Source organism: Ambystoma mexicanum, chromosome 12, assembly GCF_040938575.1.
Source record: "Ambystoma mexicanum isolate Mex_15411 chromosome 12, UKY_AmexF1_1, whole genome shotgun sequence".
Taxonomy (NCBI): Eukaryota; Metazoa; Chordata; class Amphibia; order Caudata; family Ambystomatidae; genus Ambystoma; species Ambystoma mexicanum.
Genome location: NC_090936.1, coordinates 804,617,893 through 804,635,526, shown reverse-complemented (window position 1 = coordinate 804,635,526; position 17,634 = coordinate 804,617,893). Strand labels below are relative to the sequence as shown.

Here is a 17,634-nt window from a genome sequence, read left to right as displayed (position 1 = left end):
GGTATGCGCTCCTGTGACAGGCATGTGTACTGGCTACATGCTGTGGGTTTCACAGCTGTGGTGAGTGGGATTGCATTCAATTGACTTGTCTGTGATGCAGGCGGTGGGGATGTGCCCAGTCTTATTGCAGGGGTTTGTGCAAATGGTGTGATGCATTCTGGTACATGTGGTACTTCTGAGATGCCTCTCTGGCTTTCCAATAATTGCGATTCGGTGTGATCTGTTTGCCCATTTGATACATGCCATTCAATTTAAGGATGCATTTTGTATGTATTAGGTTGCATTAAGCACATGCTCTGGTGCCTGTGCATGTACCCCCCACTACACAGAGCTCATGCATTAATCAGTCTACTCATCCAACAGCCAGGTGCGCTCTATGGTGTACCGTGCCATGTACCCTGGCAGCGTGGAGTTCCTCAGTATCATTGAGCCATGGATAGATCCCAGAAACCAAGCACAACAATGGGTGATGAGGTGTACAGCATCACAGACCATCTGCACATTTAGGCAGTGGTATAGTTTCCGGTTTCGGTACACTACCTCAATGGCATATCTGGTCACCAGCTCCACAGGGATGCAATCCAATGCACCAATGACATTGGGCATGCCTGCCAGGGCATGGAAGGCGACTTTGGTGCCATTAACCTGGGCAGGGGTTCGGGTAGGGCAATGTGGTCTGCTAAATGGTTTAGGAGTGCATCCAGGACCTGGAGCAGGACCCTTGAGAAACAGGGTTGGGACAGCCTGTGCAGTTAGGTCCCGGTTGCCAGGAAATGCAGTACTAGCACTACCTTCAGCAAGGGGGGGATTGCAGTCCATGGGCCTCATTACGACCCAGGCGCTAAGTGGTTAACGGCGCCGTAAAAGGCTGCAGCGCCGTTAACCACTTAGCTCCTTACTACGAGGCCCCTTTGCGGGACCCGACCTGAACGGCTGGTCTGGACCAGCCGTTAAAGTAGGGACCCGCAAAGGGACCTCACAGGCAATAACGGTACAGCAATTGCCGCCTTCCCCATTCCCATTGAGCCCTGTGGGGAAAAAATGGGAAAGGGCCATGGGGAAATGGGGAAATACCACCCCGCCAACCTTGGAATGGGGCGGTATTTCCCCATTTCACCATGGCGGACTCGTTACAACACCGGCACCAACCATGGTGCTAATAGCGCCATGGTTTAGTGCCGGTGTTGTAATGAGGGCCCATATGTTTATCAGGCTGGCTAAGTCGTCATGAATCAGGGTGACAATTGAGGTTATGGTCTCCCTGTCAAGCCAGTATAGGGTGTGTATTTGGCTTGGGGTCAGGTTCCAGGGTGTGGCCCTGGGTGTGCTGCCTGCTGGCCATTGCTATTCTGCATGGCCCTCTTGTTCCTCATTCACCTCCTGCACCTCTGCCGCATCCTCTGCCTCTCTTCTGCTTCCTCTTCTTTCCCTCTTTGCAGTGCCCCCAGCCCAATGGCTGCTACTCCAACTGCCAGCATGGTTGTGTTGTGACGGGGGTTGGCTGTGGGTGTGGTCCTTTTCTACATTCTTAGTGGTCAGTGGTGTGCAGTTGAACTGATTTTGTGTACCTGGGGCCTATTTCTGCACACCTGGCACTGTTTAACGAGTGGTTTGCGGTGCCTGTATTACAGGTGAATTATTATGGTGTTACAGGTGCGATCTTCACGGTGGCAACGCCATTTCTATGGCTGGGTTTCTGTGTAGTCGGTACTGTTTACGTTCATAGTGCTGCCGGATGCGGTAGCACTGTGGATGTGGGTTTGTGGTGACAGTGTTTCCAGCATCGTGACTCGTGATGTGCCGGTATGGTGCTAATGGCACTGCTCTTTCCGGACCAGCATGCTTGTAATGAGGCCATATATCTCAGTTATAACGTTGGTTTTATTTAATGTTATTCTTCCTGTTAGTTTTATGTTGAAAAAATTGTTAAACCTGAACTTTGGCTTTTTCACCAATTATAGAGTTTATCTTTTCATGAATAGTAACTCTAGCTTTTTTTAAAACAAATTCCACTGATTTTCTCATTTTCATTTAGAGAAACTTGTATTGTTCACATGTGTATATAAATATGCTTTCTTACCTCCTTGAGAAGTGACAAGTGTAATTTGCTGTTGATTTTTTATGATGATTCCAATATTATAAAGTGTTCACTCAGTGTTGGGTTTGTTTCTTTGGACCTCGTCGTATTTTTCTCAGCATTCAGGATTATTTTGTATGCTGCTACAATGAGAACGCTCCTTCCAAGCATACTATTTTTTATTCCGCTGTCATCTTTGAATCAGTATGTTTTTTTGTTCCACCGCTTCAATGTGTGGAACATATTTCATTTGCTTTTATCCCTCTAAACTAACAGCACATTTACAGTGGCCCTATTGCCTGTTGGGTGCACAGATCGGGTTGTGCATCTTGCAGAATTGTTTACAGAATTGTTGTGTGGATTATACTTCATTGTGTGGTATATTCTTTATTTTCTTCTGACCCTCCAACCAAGGTGCGCATGGCTAAATAGCAGCTTATGTGTGTCTGTGTGTATTGTATTAGTTCATTTTTTATTTCGTTTTGTTCCACTGACTCTTATGCGGATGTACAGTGGCCCTACTGTGGGTGTGGGCGGTACGGATTATCGAGTACATTTTGCTGCATATTTTTCATTTTGCATTGTCCTCGCAATGCTACTGTGCATGGCTGAAAGGCGAGTGTGTGTTTTGGGGGCATCGATTGTTTTTGTGACCCTTGCAATGTATATTTAAACACATTTGTCCACATCAGCCTTCCATGCATGTGGAATGGCCCTACTGCATGTGTAGTGTGGCAGCTCATCCCTGACCTTTTCTGAATATTTTTAATTTCGTTTTGGCCCTCTGATTCTACTATGCATGGCTCAGCTCGGATGGTGGGTGAATGGGTCGCTGTTCGAGTGTGTGTTTGAGGCTGCACCTATTGTGCCTGCTTGCAGAAATGATACACTTTAAAATGATTATCTATAGATTGGCTAAATTGATTTTCGATTGTTTTGTGCTAAGCCCTGCTTCACCTAAAATCTAAGATGCATGCCTAACATCTCTTTTGAAGCAATCAGTTCTGAGACATCCAGAGCTAAATAGAACATATCAGCCTCTTTGGTAAGAGTCAATGAACCAACAGGCATTTTCAGCGATGTTTTATGGCATAAAAACATTGATTAGAAAATGTTGGCATGAGTGTTCAGATTTGGCTGGATCAGTGGTAAACCCTACTTTGGTGAATTTTCATGAATGGCAATGAAACCTACTGAAGAAAACACTTTTGCATTTTGCTATGTAGAGTTTGATGCAACCTTATCTTTAATGTCACATCAGTATAGCAGATAGAGATATTGATTTAGATATGTATCATACATTCCGAAAGACATTATTTGCATTGCATATTTGTTGTTCATTTTGAGAGCTGAATGGAGTTTAGTTTTTAGTGGGTCGTTGAGCTGATCACTAGTATCCAGTATCCCAAAATACCTTTTCATTGAGTCTATGGGCCTAATTCCGAGATTGGAGGTAGACATGGCGCTATTTGCGCCATGACTGCCTCCAATAACGGTACCGGCACCGGTCTCGTTCAAAGGGGACTTACCGGTGTAGTCCGACCTTTGCGGGACCGGTAAATCCCCATTGAATAAACCATTCCCCATTCCCATTTGAGCCCCCATAGGGCTCAATGGGAATGGGGAAGTAGCTAATAACGGTACCGCAATTTGCGGTACCGTTATTAGCTCTGAAGTCCCTTAACGGGTCCCATCCATAACGCCTGGTCAGACCAGGCGTTAAAGGAGGGACCCACCAGGGAACTCGTAGTAGGGTGGTAAGGGATTACCGGCACCGGTCTCCTTACCGGTGCCCGATATCCCAACCGCCCTACTCGTAATGAGTCCCTATGTATTCCCAGGTGTGACATGCAGTATCATATCTTGAAACGTCACTTACTCGATGTGTAGTGTTTTATTCCATTACTAAAATAGCGTGAAATATATAATAAAACAATGACAAACTCGACAATATCTTAGATCTACATTGTTGGTATTCAATGACAGTTATTATTGTGTTCAGCAAAAACAAAATGGATGTACCATCACAGTCATACAAAGGGCTGATGCTGGTGTTTAAAAAAGTAATAATACAGTACTTCTAACAAGCATTTGACATGTGTTTTCAAACGGCAGAGCAGTATTGTCTATATAATGAAAGCATCCAATGTATCTATTGCTAAATCATTGTTTATTTGACCCAACTCTTACTCATTAAACTTTATATTGCATATTATATTTTGCAGGTTAATCTCAAAATCATTTACTTTCAAGGCTCGGGAACAGGAAGAATTGATGTTTAACGTTCTCCTAGATGACTTCAAAGTGTATGTAACTATTTTATTATTTCCCCTTGATTCTCATATTGAAGTATTACTTTTCTCATTACATTATTTATATTTTTAGAAATCTCTCTCCAGTTAAACCTCCCTAGAGCGAAGATCAGTGTAACTTCTTGGGGTAGTGAGCCCTTTAATATTATATGAAAGACCGATTAGCGACAGTAGAATTAGTAAAAAGTCCTACAAGGAATGCTTTTACTACTTATTTGATTAAGGAGTCAAAAACAGAGTTGGAGGCATATACGCTTTAGGGTAAATGTAACCATATTCACACATGTCATAATTTAATATTGGAACAGGGCTTTTGGAAATAATGTATTAAATCGTGAAACATGATATATATGAAAGTACGAATATGATTCCCTGACTAATTGGAGGAGTTAAAAATAGTAAATAACAGGAAGAATTACATCATTAAGAGTAGAGCTCTTGGAGAGGTGATACCTTTAAAAGGCTAGCAATATGTGGCTGCTACTTTGCAAGCACATTTAGGTCCCTGTATCTGGAAAGAACCTACATGGTTTTTTTAGGAAGAAGTCAAAAATATGAGTTAACCTAATAAAGTTTCAGCAATTCAACATCTCATGATGTTTTATTGTTGCTTTCTTAAAAACAAGAGGCCATACTGTTCATCTGCCTGACATGCTATTATAACTGCATCAAGAGTATGCAAGATCCACATAAGAGTTTATGGGCTTGAACATTTCTATCTGACAATACATTATGTTCATTGTTAGTACATCTGTTGACTAAAGCTTGGCATATATATCATGTTTTGCTTGATGAAATAAAATATACATTACATTTAAATATGCTCAAATCTACCAACAGACGAGCAACAAATCGTTGCACATTTCTACAGTGTCCATATTTTCCAATTGTGGATCTCTCCTTTTTTTAAGAAATGCATTCTTTATTTTAATTAATCTGTTCAATTTTATAAAAATATTAACCATTCATTGTTTCTCCTCAGAAATATAAAATTTTGTACACGTTTTTTTCACAAATCAGTTATCTTTTGTCACAAATCAATTTAGTTTTGTGGGAGTTTTCTTAATGAAATCAGTGTAATTTTATCCCACATACTTTTGGATAAAAAACATCATTGGTATCCTCCTGATTATGGAGATGTCCTCTTTACCAGGTTTCTAGTTTGACAGGGGGAGGGTTTCTAGTTTGACAGGGGGAGATCACATTCACATGATATGTCCCTGATTTAAGCACGTTACCTGTGAGGTGCCAGATCAATTCAAAATATTGTAGCCCTATTTGATTAAAAAAACACTGTTTGTGATCCAGGAGATGCCAACTATTGATTCAATTCATCTAGAGCAAAGTCAATGCTGAAGTGCAGAAACACAGAGGAGAAGTGAAAGAGGACAGGGAAAGGTGTGCTAGTCACTCTCAACATGTGCCAAATGTATTACTGAACACAAGATCATGTGTGTTGCTGTCAACATTTATTTTCAAAATATCAGCTGACACGTGTTTCGACCTACTAAGATCTTCCTCAGGACTGATGCATGATACGATTATTTCAAATAGTAGACATATAAGAACATATGAAGATAGCATAGTCCAAATGCCAGAACATTAATAAAAAAACATACATCGTCATTTGTGGACCAATGCATCCAAGTTCTAAACCAAAACATAATAGAAAACATCATTGTCAACCACCCATTGTGGGATGATAAACATATTAATGATCAAAAGCAACATCGCAGGGTATAAATAAAAAAACATTGTGAATGAACAAAACATTAACACTACCTTACCCTGTCTACTTACTCTGGAACCCTGGTCAGAGTTCCTGTGTATCACTCTCCTTGCAGCCCCTAGCTATCCAGGCAACTATAACCAATAAGGAGAGCTCAGACCAAGAAAAGGGCCTTACACCATCTGCACACAAGAGGTGTAAGAGAGCACCACTGCCAACTGAGGTTGTGGGCATATTATTCAGTTAGCTTATTGATTCCAAGCAATGTGACAAAGCAGCATGAAGAGCAGGGTGATTGGTTGAGATCCTTAAGGAAGTTTCATCCACCACAAATGGAACTGAGGTTTCCATTCTATGGACCATTAATGAGATCCCACCTAGCACATAACTTGCAATTCTGGAACCTACTAGAGATGAGGGCTCTGGTCTGGCAAATTGAACTTAGGGTTATTGTTAATAGATATCATCAAGAGCACTGCTGCCTGACTCAAGGACTCTTAAATGATTAGTAGAGAAGGTTTGTTTACTCATCATTTAATCTGCTGCAGATTCCAGTGGGTTTGTCAGCCGCCGCTGAAAGTTGTGGCTGCTCAAATGGAAATGTAATGGTGGCAGAATCTCATCCCGCCCAGGCACCAGTAAAGTAGGAACCCTGAGCATGGTCAAGAGAGCCCAACAGAGTAAAGGCACATTAAATGTATCGGTGCACTGTTGAAGTGCTGCTACTCCCTACACAAAAATCCCCATCTCCTGCCTTCCTCATGAACATTAAGGTTGCTCTTTCCCACTGGATGGTCGAAGGTATGTGGCTCTTCAGCTCACATGATGCCACTCACTACTGAGGGTCTGGATCCTATTAACTGACAGTGATTGTCTACCCCTGTTAATAATTTGCCCTTATCAACAACAATGCTTCTGCACACCACTAAGAATTATACAACCTCAATTGAAAATGTTGCTACTTTCAACTAAAAGTGCTCTTGTTCCCCAACTAATAGAAGTCAGTAAGCTCTAGGAAGCTGTAAATATAGCTTTCGTGCTATAGCTGGACAATTCGTCCCTTCTCCCCAGAGGAGAGCCAACCCCTTTGAGGCTATGGAGGTGTGTCTCTCAGCAAGATCCTCCCTATGGTCTGGGCAAGTGGGACCTCACTGGGAGTGACTCCCTTCTCAGGGACAAGGACTCCCATTCCGATAAAGAACTCCCAGTCCAGTGTACATTATCTGCTGTTGCGGGTCAGAAGAAGAACACAGACTCCAGTTTTCCATGTCACTGATGTCGTTTCTTAAATGATGGGTGAAATCTCCTAACTTTCTTTAAACTAAGGTTGTTCTTTACCTAAAAAAGCTAGCTAAGTTGCTCGTCAGTCATCAGTGAGAGTCCCAAACCAAGTTCTGTCCACTGTCCAAACTAACCTATCCTACCACTATAAGAACAACAAAGGCACAGGTGAATTACATCTTATTGGCCTCCATGATACATATGATACATGCACCTGTTCGTCCTCTCCACCATGCCATTACTCTCTGGATGATATAATGCAGTCCTTTTGAGTCGTTTATCAGATCTCTATAAATATTCCTGGAAATACCCTCCAGTGATTTGTGTCCCATTGTCTGTGAGAATACTAGATGGGATACCCTCTCTCGCAAATATTGCCTGTGAAAATTCCACCACCGTTTCTGTCCGGTTTCTCTCACAATCTTATCATTATTATAATTATAATTGTTTTATTATATAATGTGCTTAATACCGAAGAGGTTTCTAAGCGCGGACCCGAGATTCAAACCTGTGTTGCTATATGTCGTCTTGCTTTCACAATGAGCGCATTGCCCCTGAGCTATCCCCCCCTAGACAGTCCTTATACACAGAAAGTCCACCAATACTATAATGAATTATCCACAACCACTACCCATGTCCACTGGACCAAGGACATCCAATGATCCTCCCATACCTCCTTCTGGCACCTCAACATTCACTGCAAACATTCTAACTCTCTTTTTCCCATGTTACCCAACTCCACACAATCCACTAGCATCTTTTCAACATCACGATCAAAGCCTGGCCACCAATAGTCAAACCTTAAAACTGCCTTTGTCATCGTCACACCCACATGTGCCTCATGTGTAATATCGAAAACATTTTCCTGAGGGATACACAAACAACAACACGTTCGATTGATACAACAATCCCCCCACAGAACTCAATTCATCACAGACTTCCCCGAAACACTTCTCCTCCTGTTTTATTCTCCACAACAAGCCACTCTGAATTCACATAACCTATCACACATATCAAAATGTAATCAACATTAACAGCTTCGAACCACTCCTCCTTCCAATTAACACCATCATCGGTAGCAAAAATAATTTCTATAACCTAGACACTACTTTCTTCCACTACTTGACTACACAAAATTGGTCCGCTAACACATTTTCCTAACCAGAAATCACCTCCATGCTAAATTTGTGACTTTGCCTTCTGGTGACCCAACTAGCAACATGTCTTAATACATTGTTCAAACCTTTTGACTCGGAGATATTTTTTAGGGGTTTGTGGTGTGTCTGTATAATAAACTCTGCACCCTATACCAAATTCCTGAATTTCACCACAGATCAATGACATGCTAGGGCTTCTTTCTCCAGAACAGACTAGTTTATTTGTGGACCCCTCAACAGTCTGGAAGCATGTGTAACAATTTTCGCTCTGCCATCTCCATTCATTCGCGTTAAGAATGCTCCTACACCAATATCACTCGCATCTAAGGTCCTCGCACCCCTTCTCCACGTGTCAAATCTTTTTAAAGCTTTTGCTAAGTAGATTTCTTCTTTTATTTTCTGAAACTCCCTTTCACACAAATCATTCAATACAAATTCTTCACCTCTTTTCATTAACTTTCTCATCTCTGTCACTTTATTGGTGAAGTTCTGAACACATTTTTTATAAAGTGTAATCTTCCCCAAAAAGGATTTCAACTCCCCTTTTGACTTAGGTGTTCCTGCCCTTTTTATTGCATCCGCCATTTCGCTTATTGACCTCACACCGAACCTCAATACCACGCTCTAGATTTTCCCTTTTCCCTTTCCTAAACACATACTTCTCTCTCGAAGTCATACCTCTCTGTTCCAAAATTCTTATAACCTGCTTTAGTATCTCATCATGTTCTCTTTCAGACTCACCACATACATCATCCTGAAAACAGAACACTCCTTTCATTCCTCCAAACAATTCATCCCTGATCTTTTGAAAAACTGATATGCTGATACCAACCCAAATGGCATCCTTCGGAAATAAAGTTGGAGACTGAAAATGCATAGTGCCACGTCACACAAGGAATTATGACAAGATGAGGGGCTAGGTAGAGCTAATCTATCATAAATATGAAGCTAGATTCCCCAGTTCGCCATGTTGTCTTGTGATTTACAGGGCCTTCCCTGTGTGAGACCATCTACCACTGTAATAATAAATGACACCTGTAAAGTGAGCTGGAGTTTTGTATGTTCAATGAAGCAATGATCGATAAAATAATCTGTTGAATATTGAAAGGAATTCCTATGCAGTTATGGAATACAGGGCAAAGTGTATTATAATAAGGACATTGCTGGTTAGAAATCCATAACTACTGAGTACCTTTCCTTAGAGCTTGGATGCAGAAAAGCTTAACAATGCATTGATACATATATTGGTTATTATTACTGACAACAAGACATGTATAGAAAGAACTCATTTCAACCATATGAATGAGTGAAATATATTTAAATAGTAAATGCATGTTTTGTTCAACAGGGAAGATAAAGTCCAGAGCCTGGGTTTCCTGCTTAGTAATGGAGGGAACGTCAATGCTCAAAGCGAAAATGGCAACAGGTAAATATTTGCAGACTTATTCTTATAGTACGACCATTCGTCACTCCTGATGCTATTCTGTCTACACGCTGCTGCTAGACCAACATGTGGTTTGTTTTCTACACCACACATAATCCAACAAGCTTCCTCTGAAATCTCTTTCCAGTTTGTAGGTATCTGTATCTTTCATATTGTCACTATTATACAGTACATAACCTTAACCACACTTTTCAACTTTTCAATCTCTTTCCTCCCCACCGAGGGCAGGCACTGGTGTGGATTTCCACAGAACCAGGATATGGCTAGATTGTTCTTCCTGGAACACTGTTTTGTGGAAAAATCCCATGCCCCGATTTCAGGACAACACTCAACCTAAACTGCAAGTAACCAAGGGAAGTAACCAAGGGAAAGCATCTGCACTCCTCCTCTGTGCATAACTGTTACGCTTCGGCAGCGCTGCTCTCGCCAATCTCCCTCAGCATTTACACCGGCTCACACAGTCCGGGGTGAGACATCGGTGTGGCAGCGTTATCGGTTTCCATGGAGACTGTATGGACGCCGGCGTCGGCATCGGCCGTGTCAGCTGACACGCTCATTACGCACAACACGTACACCGATGCTCCGCCCCTGGCATTCTTAAACCGGTTCCTCTCGGGACTCGGTGCTGCTAATTGTAGTCTACACGTACCCTTACGTGTTTAGCCCCCGATCTAAATTCCTTCTTCAACCTTCCAACGTGTTTTCCCTGGTTTTCGACTTTGCCTTCCACTCGAACTGCTTACGGATTGCCCTGTTGCCTTTGGTTCTACACGCTGTTACGACTCGGAACGTTTCCTGGATTGTTGGTGGCTTCCTGTTAGAAGTCGTTTTCCTACACTCTGTAGCTTTTTTTTGGTTCCTTTCGCAAGGGCTGTATCGGAGCGGTCACCCCTGGCAATAACTGCCTTCAGTAGTGTTCCTTCATTTCAAACTGTGCTCATTGCTTCCTGTGATTGTTTGTTCTTGGATAAACTCTGCCTACCCTCGCTGTGATAAAAACTACACGTTACCTTGGACATTGTGCTGGATTTGTACTCTGATCTTACAAGTGCAGTTCAGGACGCTTTCCAGTTACTTGCACCAACCCGTACCTAGTGCGTCCCTCGTGCCGTTCGGGTGTATCCTCCCTCACTAACTTCCCTGTTTATTATTTTCTCCTGTCGTTGTGTCCTTTCCAGCAGGATTTCCCTTTTGCTCCTTAACCATCTCCTTCCAGGTTAGTTGTGCATTCTCTAAGGTTCAAGGGGAGTCCTTAAGTCAATTAAGCTAGTTCCTTATTGTCTTTTGCATTGTCCTTCTAGGCTCTGTACATACTCTGCTACTCCAACCAACTTGTTATTCAGGTATTCATGAATTGTTGATTTTCCTTCAATTGCTATCCTTATCTGTACCGCGTATAACCCATTCTGTGGTTTCTTTTCAGCTGTTGGTCTAGCGGTGTGTGTCTACCCCGCTCTTTTATTTGATTGATACCTCTGTCTGTCTTATCAACACAGCAGAGGGATACATCATAGAAAAGAGACCCTCTTCTTGAGGATGCCTGATTCACTGAAATCAGGGTAGCTGAGGTTGAGACTGGTTGCTCCGAGAATTCCACCACTTCTGTCTTCGAGGTCCGGTTCCAATTTTCCGATCCTTGGTGTGGTGAGTAACAATAACTAACCAAGTACAAGCACAGTCCAAATAAACACGTTCCTTTACTGGCGAGGACACTGTATATGGCACATCTGCCTCCTATGTCACAGGCCTACACTATGAGGGTAAGTTTCACTCTGAGATATTTGTATAGCCAGGGCCTCATTACAACCCTGGCGTTAAGGGGTTAACGGCGCCGTAAAAGGCTGCGGCGCAGTTAAACCCTTAACGCCAGATTCACACTTTAACGCCTGCTTTTTGCAGGCGTTAAAGTCCAAGGCGCTAAGCGACCTTGGTGGTAATTACGGTGCCGTAATTAGCGCCTTCCCCATTCCCATTGTGCCCTATGGGCCAAAAATGGGAATGGGGAAGGGGCCATGGGGAATTACCGCCCCGCCAACCTTGTAATGGGGCGGTCATTCCGCCATCCACCATGCCGGAATCCGGCATGGACCATGGTGCTTATAGCACCATGGTCCAACGCCAGGGTCGTAATGAGGCCCCCAGTCTCGCTAGCAAGCTCACCCTGGCATTCCAATGCAATAACATTAGAGCACTTTAAAAAGCTCCTTTGGAGGACTTTTAGCGCTGTTCTATATGGGATGGACAGCCAGTGGAGACTATTTCTGAACTCAAGAGATGTGAATACCTGGTGTGCCACACTATTCTAGAGAGACAGTAGTGAAGCAATTTCTTTCTTGGGTTAGCCAAGGATCAAACTATTGCATTAATTTAGCTATGTGTGACCAGTGCCCTGGCTAAATACTTGCTGTTTCTTTTTCTATCTCCTCGTTCTTTCTTTGGCATTTCTGGCTCTGTTCTAAACTGGTTTAGATAGTATCTTACTGACCACTATCCTATGCTGGAAATCTCTCTTCTGCTGTTCCTCTACATCACAGTGTCCCCCAAAGCTTGTCCTCTTGTTATTCTCACTGTCTACTACACATCTGGCTGATATAATTACGACTTTTGAACTATCCTGTCACTTCTATGCTGACAATACTCAGATATTCCGTTCTTTCTCCTCTTTTACAGACACTATCAAGATTTTTTTTTGCCTGTTGACTTTCTGTACAGTCACTGATGCGCTCCCGCTTTCTTTACCTCAATCATTCAAAGACAGAAATCTTATTTATTCCTCCCTCCTTCACCCTGATAACTCCCAGTATATAAAAAAAGTCACACCTGAATATAAAAGGATCAATACAATTATGGACTTCAGTACCTATAATGCTTACTGGGACGAGGAGGAAGGGTTCAAAAACAGTGAAAATTAAGAATGTTATTAACCAAAAGGTGCAGGCTAGTTGTTAGAGACCAGGGAACTGAGCAGGACATTTAAATCCAAAATGAGGTACAGCTGGAGGAAGGAGGTGAAGGATATGTGGAAGGCAGTACAGAAGCAGAGGCTGTCGAGATGCAGGAACAGCCACAGAAAGAAGAACGCCAGTGGAAGCGTCACAGAGAGTGAAGACGAGCAGCCTTTCAGAGTGCACGCAGCAGGAAGCAGTGTGTGGCGAAGAAGCCCAGCTGATGAGGAGACATGCCCACAACTCAGCACAAAGCGTGACGGTGTGCGAGAAGCTGTGGGAGACCAACAGAGCTTTCAAAACTCCAAGGGAGATACGCTCAGCCCACCAGAGGTATGCAGAAGGTGAAGAGAGAGCAGACAGGACACAAGAGGTCTGCCACAACAACCAACCACAAAGTGGAGACGTTGAAGAAAGCCAGTAAGTTTGCCAGATGCTAATGCTGTCCCTGGGCACTCCAAATAAGAACATTGTTAAAATCACATGATTATGACTAGGAAACAAAGCAGAAATCCTATAACTTTGAATACCGAACAATTAATGAAACACAGTGTTAGTTCCCTTATATGAGACTACAATTTGGGAAAGCTTATGACCAGAATTTCCAACAACCAAAAGGTTGTATGGAAACTACACTGAAACAACAAGGGCATATATCCCTGTTTAGGAGATATCAAGTGGGCAAAGCATATGTCCTGCATTGACAACAGATGACAGACTGTGAAAACATACAGAGGTGACAAGAGTGCAACTCTCTGTTTTGGGGATATCAGTTGGGTGAAACTTGTAACCCACACTGCCAACAGTCAAGAGACAATCTGAAAAGAAAGCTTCTTTATTGAATTTCCATTTTGAGGAAAACAGGAACACACATTACCAAGAGTCAATAGACTCTAAGAAAAGGCAGTTATCATTTGCCCCCCTTCAAGAGATATTTATGTGGAGAATCTTGGAATCAAAATTGTCATCAAGCTTGATTGTATCTGTAGGAGTTTTCTTCCTGCCAGGTGAATATACCAGGAAAGTGATCATAGTAATCCAGGCAGGCGAGTATACCAGGAAAGAAGATGATTTGAAGAAGTATGTTTGTGGCGGAAAGGTGGGGTGGAAAGAACGTGTTAACCTTATCATTTGTTTGACAACTGTGGATTCACCAAAAGTAGTTGCTGTGCAATCCTGAACAAAAGTATTTCACTTGAAGAAGGTGTGATATGCTGATAATTGTTGGAAATACTTTTACATGAACTATTGCTTTGGTTCTTGAACTTGTGTTTTGAAAAAAAGCCTTTTGCCTTTCCATAAGGATACCGTGGAGAACAACAGTGGTCTTGATTTGTGAACAATCATTTGTGGAAAAGACATTTGTAGTATCAAGGCAAAAGACAGTTGATGGAAGATACTTTTTGTTATGTTGAATATATCTTTATGCAACTAAAACTTTGCTCAAGTATTCCTGAACAAATACAGGGGAAGGGAGTCAAACCCTGGTCACAAAGAGTGAGTTCCAAAACCTTTAAGTATGAATTGACAAATTGTTGTGTTGAACTAAAGACATGTTGGATTACCAAGTGGGGTTGAGTAGGCATAACTTTTTTGACAAGAATTGTGTGGTACGTAAAATTAATTAAGGGCCTAATTCGCAGAGCATTTTCCAATGGGGTTTCACAATTATAAAACGCATCAGTGAATTAGACCCATTATGTTTGTCTGGGTATAGTAACCCAGACAGCTGGAAAGACCTGTGTGGATGTCCACTTCAAATTATTTTTATTTTAGTTTGTGGTATTCTCTTCTTTGAATGCTGAAAAATAAGATTGTAATTCAAAGTTGTTCAAAAGTTTGTAAAGTATTTAATTCCAGAAAAGGTTAAAGAAAAGGCCTGTTGAATTTTACGTCCAATGCATTTGAGTCACTATGACCATCTTCAGGGACTATTTCTAAACAGAAAAAACATGTACAAAAACCACATTTACTATAAACATATTTCTAAACTCATATTATTCTTATATATTTCAAAGCATATTGTAAATTCATGGTTGCACACTCCTATTTACCAGGCTTTTGTTTCTTAGATTGCCATTGACCAAAAATATTGATTTCTCTGATCTGGAGCCCTTGGATATATCTGTAATACAATACACTGATATTGTAATCTCCTAAAATTCCTTAATTATCTCAATACAAATATTATACATTATGAAGGGTTGGGTGTATATCATACCTTAGTAGTTTGCTCTCTGTATTATCTAAGAGTTCTTGTTCAGGTACCCTGTATATTGAAATATTACTAATTAGGCAAATCCCTTCAAAGTACATAATTTCTTCCAGGAGTGCTAAATTTTGGAAAGGAGTGTCAGTTTACCTTGTTTTTCTTAGCATAATCCGGCAGGTCACCAGGTTCGCAAGGATGCAACTGCCTGTGTGCCCTGTTCGTATTTATTTGAAAAAATGACACCGGCATGCACAATGTGATGATGTCATCGGTACCCTGCCAGGGCACCAACTACGTCAGCTGGTCTGAAGGGCAGTCGATCCACTTGCGAGGCAGACACCCAAAGGGGGGGCATCACCCCTAGCCATCCTAGAGCTGTGGCTGTGTTGCATTAAAGCTTTTCCCTCTGGGGAGGAACGGGGACCCCGCCGGGACTCCCTAGGACCGCCTCTTGGCCTGGGGTTGGTTCACCCACATGGGACACAGGCACATTGGAGACAGACACCCATGGCCAGGGACTTCACCCCCAACCACTCTGGAGCTCTGGCCTGGCTGCAGTACAGGTTTTCCCTCTGGGGATGGATGGGGACCCCGCTGGGGCTCCCCGTGACCGCCGTTGGGCTGGGTGCGGTCAACCCACATGCGAGGCAGACACCCAAGGCTGGGAGCAGCAGCCATGGCCGACCTGGAGCACTGGCCGTGCCGCATCACAACTTTTCACTCGGGGGAGGGACATTGACCTACCGTGTCACCCTGCTACTGCCGCTGGACTTGGGGATGGTCAACCCATATGGAAGACTGGTGCGCAAGGCCAGGGACATGACCCCTGACACTCCTAGAGCTCTGGCCTTGCTGCGTTACATGTTTTTACCTCCAGAGAGGGATGGGGACCCTTCTGGGGCACCCTTTGACCACCGCTGGACTTGGGGATGGCCAACCCACATGGGAGACAGGCGCCCAAGACCAGGGACATCGCCCCCAGCCGTCCTTGAGCTCTGGCTGGCCTGCATTACAGCTTTTCCCTCTGGGGAGGGATGGAGAACCTCCCGGGCTCCCATGAACTGCTGCTGGACTTGAAGAAGGTCGACACAGATGGGAGACATGCTCCCAAGAACGGGCTGCATTACAGCTTTCCCTCCAGGCAGAGATGGGGACACTGCTGGAGCTTCCTGGAACTGCAGCTGGACTTGGCGACGGTCGACACACATGGGCGACTGACGCCCAAGACTGGAGGCAGCACGCCAAGCTGTCTTCTAGCTCTGGCTGGGCTGCGTAAAAGCTTTTCCTCTGGGGAGGGATGGTGACCCTGGCGGGGCTTCCTGGGATTGCCACTGGACTGGCGGACGGTCGACCTAAATAGGATACAGGTGCCTAAGGCCGGGGACCCCCAACCCTCCTGGAGCTCTGGCCTGGCTGTGTTATAGGTTTTCCCTCAAGGGAGGGGTGGGGACCCTCCATAGCACCCTTTGACCACTGCTGGACTTGGGGATGGTTGATCCACTTGGGAGATAGGTGCCCAAGGCCGGGGATATCAAATCCAGACATCTCAGAGCTCTGACTGGACTGCGTTGCAGATTTTCCCTCTTGGCAGGGATGGGCACCTGCCGGGGCTCCCTGGGACTGCCACTGTATTTGAAGACGGTCAACCCACATTGGAAACAGGTGTCCAAGGCCGGGAGATGCTCCATCGGCCACCCTGGAGCTCTGGCTGGGCTGCGTTAGAGCTTTTACCTCCGAGGAGCGATGAGGACCCTGGGGGGGTTACATGTAATAATGTCCCCTCAAAAATATCGCCATGCAAAAAAATCACAGAATTTTTTTTTGTGGGGACATTATTGCATGGAACATGCGGGGGACACCCCCACAACCCCCAAACCTTTTTTTATTGTTCATGGGGAGCGCAACCCCATCCTGTCCCTATATATTTAGTCACCTATATAATGTTGCTACAACCTTTTCCCAGCGACATTATATACGGCAACCATATATATAGGGATATTATTACCTGATACCGCCCTGGGGCTCCCCGGAATTGCAGCTTGACTTGTGGATGATCAACCCACATTCGGGAAAGGTGCCCAAGGCTGGGGACAGCACCCCCAACCGTCCTGTGGCTCTGGTGGTGCAGTGGTAGTTTTTCCCTCTGCGGAGGAATGGTGATCCTACTATGGCTCCCTAGGACTGCCATTGGACTTGGGGACGTTTGACACGGGCATCACCCCTTGACCGCTCTAGAGCTCTGGCTGCACTTTGTTACAGCTTTTCCATCCAGGGAGGGATGGAGACACTTCCAGGGCTCCGTAGAACTGCCGCTGGACTTGGGTACAGTGAACCACATGTGAGACAGGCGCTGGAGGCAGCACCCCTGGCATCCTTGGAGCTCTGGCTGGACTGTGTTATAGTTTTTCCCTCGTGGGAGGGACCCAGACTCCACCAGGTCTCCCAATGACAGCCGCTGGGCTGGGGGTGGTCAACCC

General features: G+C 43.9%; 1 protein-coding gene across 1 annotated transcript in view; it reads left to right on the top strand.

Annotated features, from left to right (window-relative positions):
• The window catches only part of LOC138514670 (serine/threonine-protein phosphatase 6 regulatory ankyrin repeat subunit C-like), a 1,495,665-nt gene that overhangs the window by 1,340,023 nt on the left and 138,008 nt on the right, over window positions 1-17,634 (top strand). Inside the window, exons 15-16 of the mRNA XM_069630097.1 lie at window positions 4,303-4,383; window positions 9,905-9,982. Coding sequence (XP_069486198.1) covers window positions 4,303-4,383; window positions 9,905-9,982 — 159 coding nt within the window. The remainder of the gene's footprint in view (window positions 1-4,302; window positions 4,384-9,904; window positions 9,983-17,634) is intronic.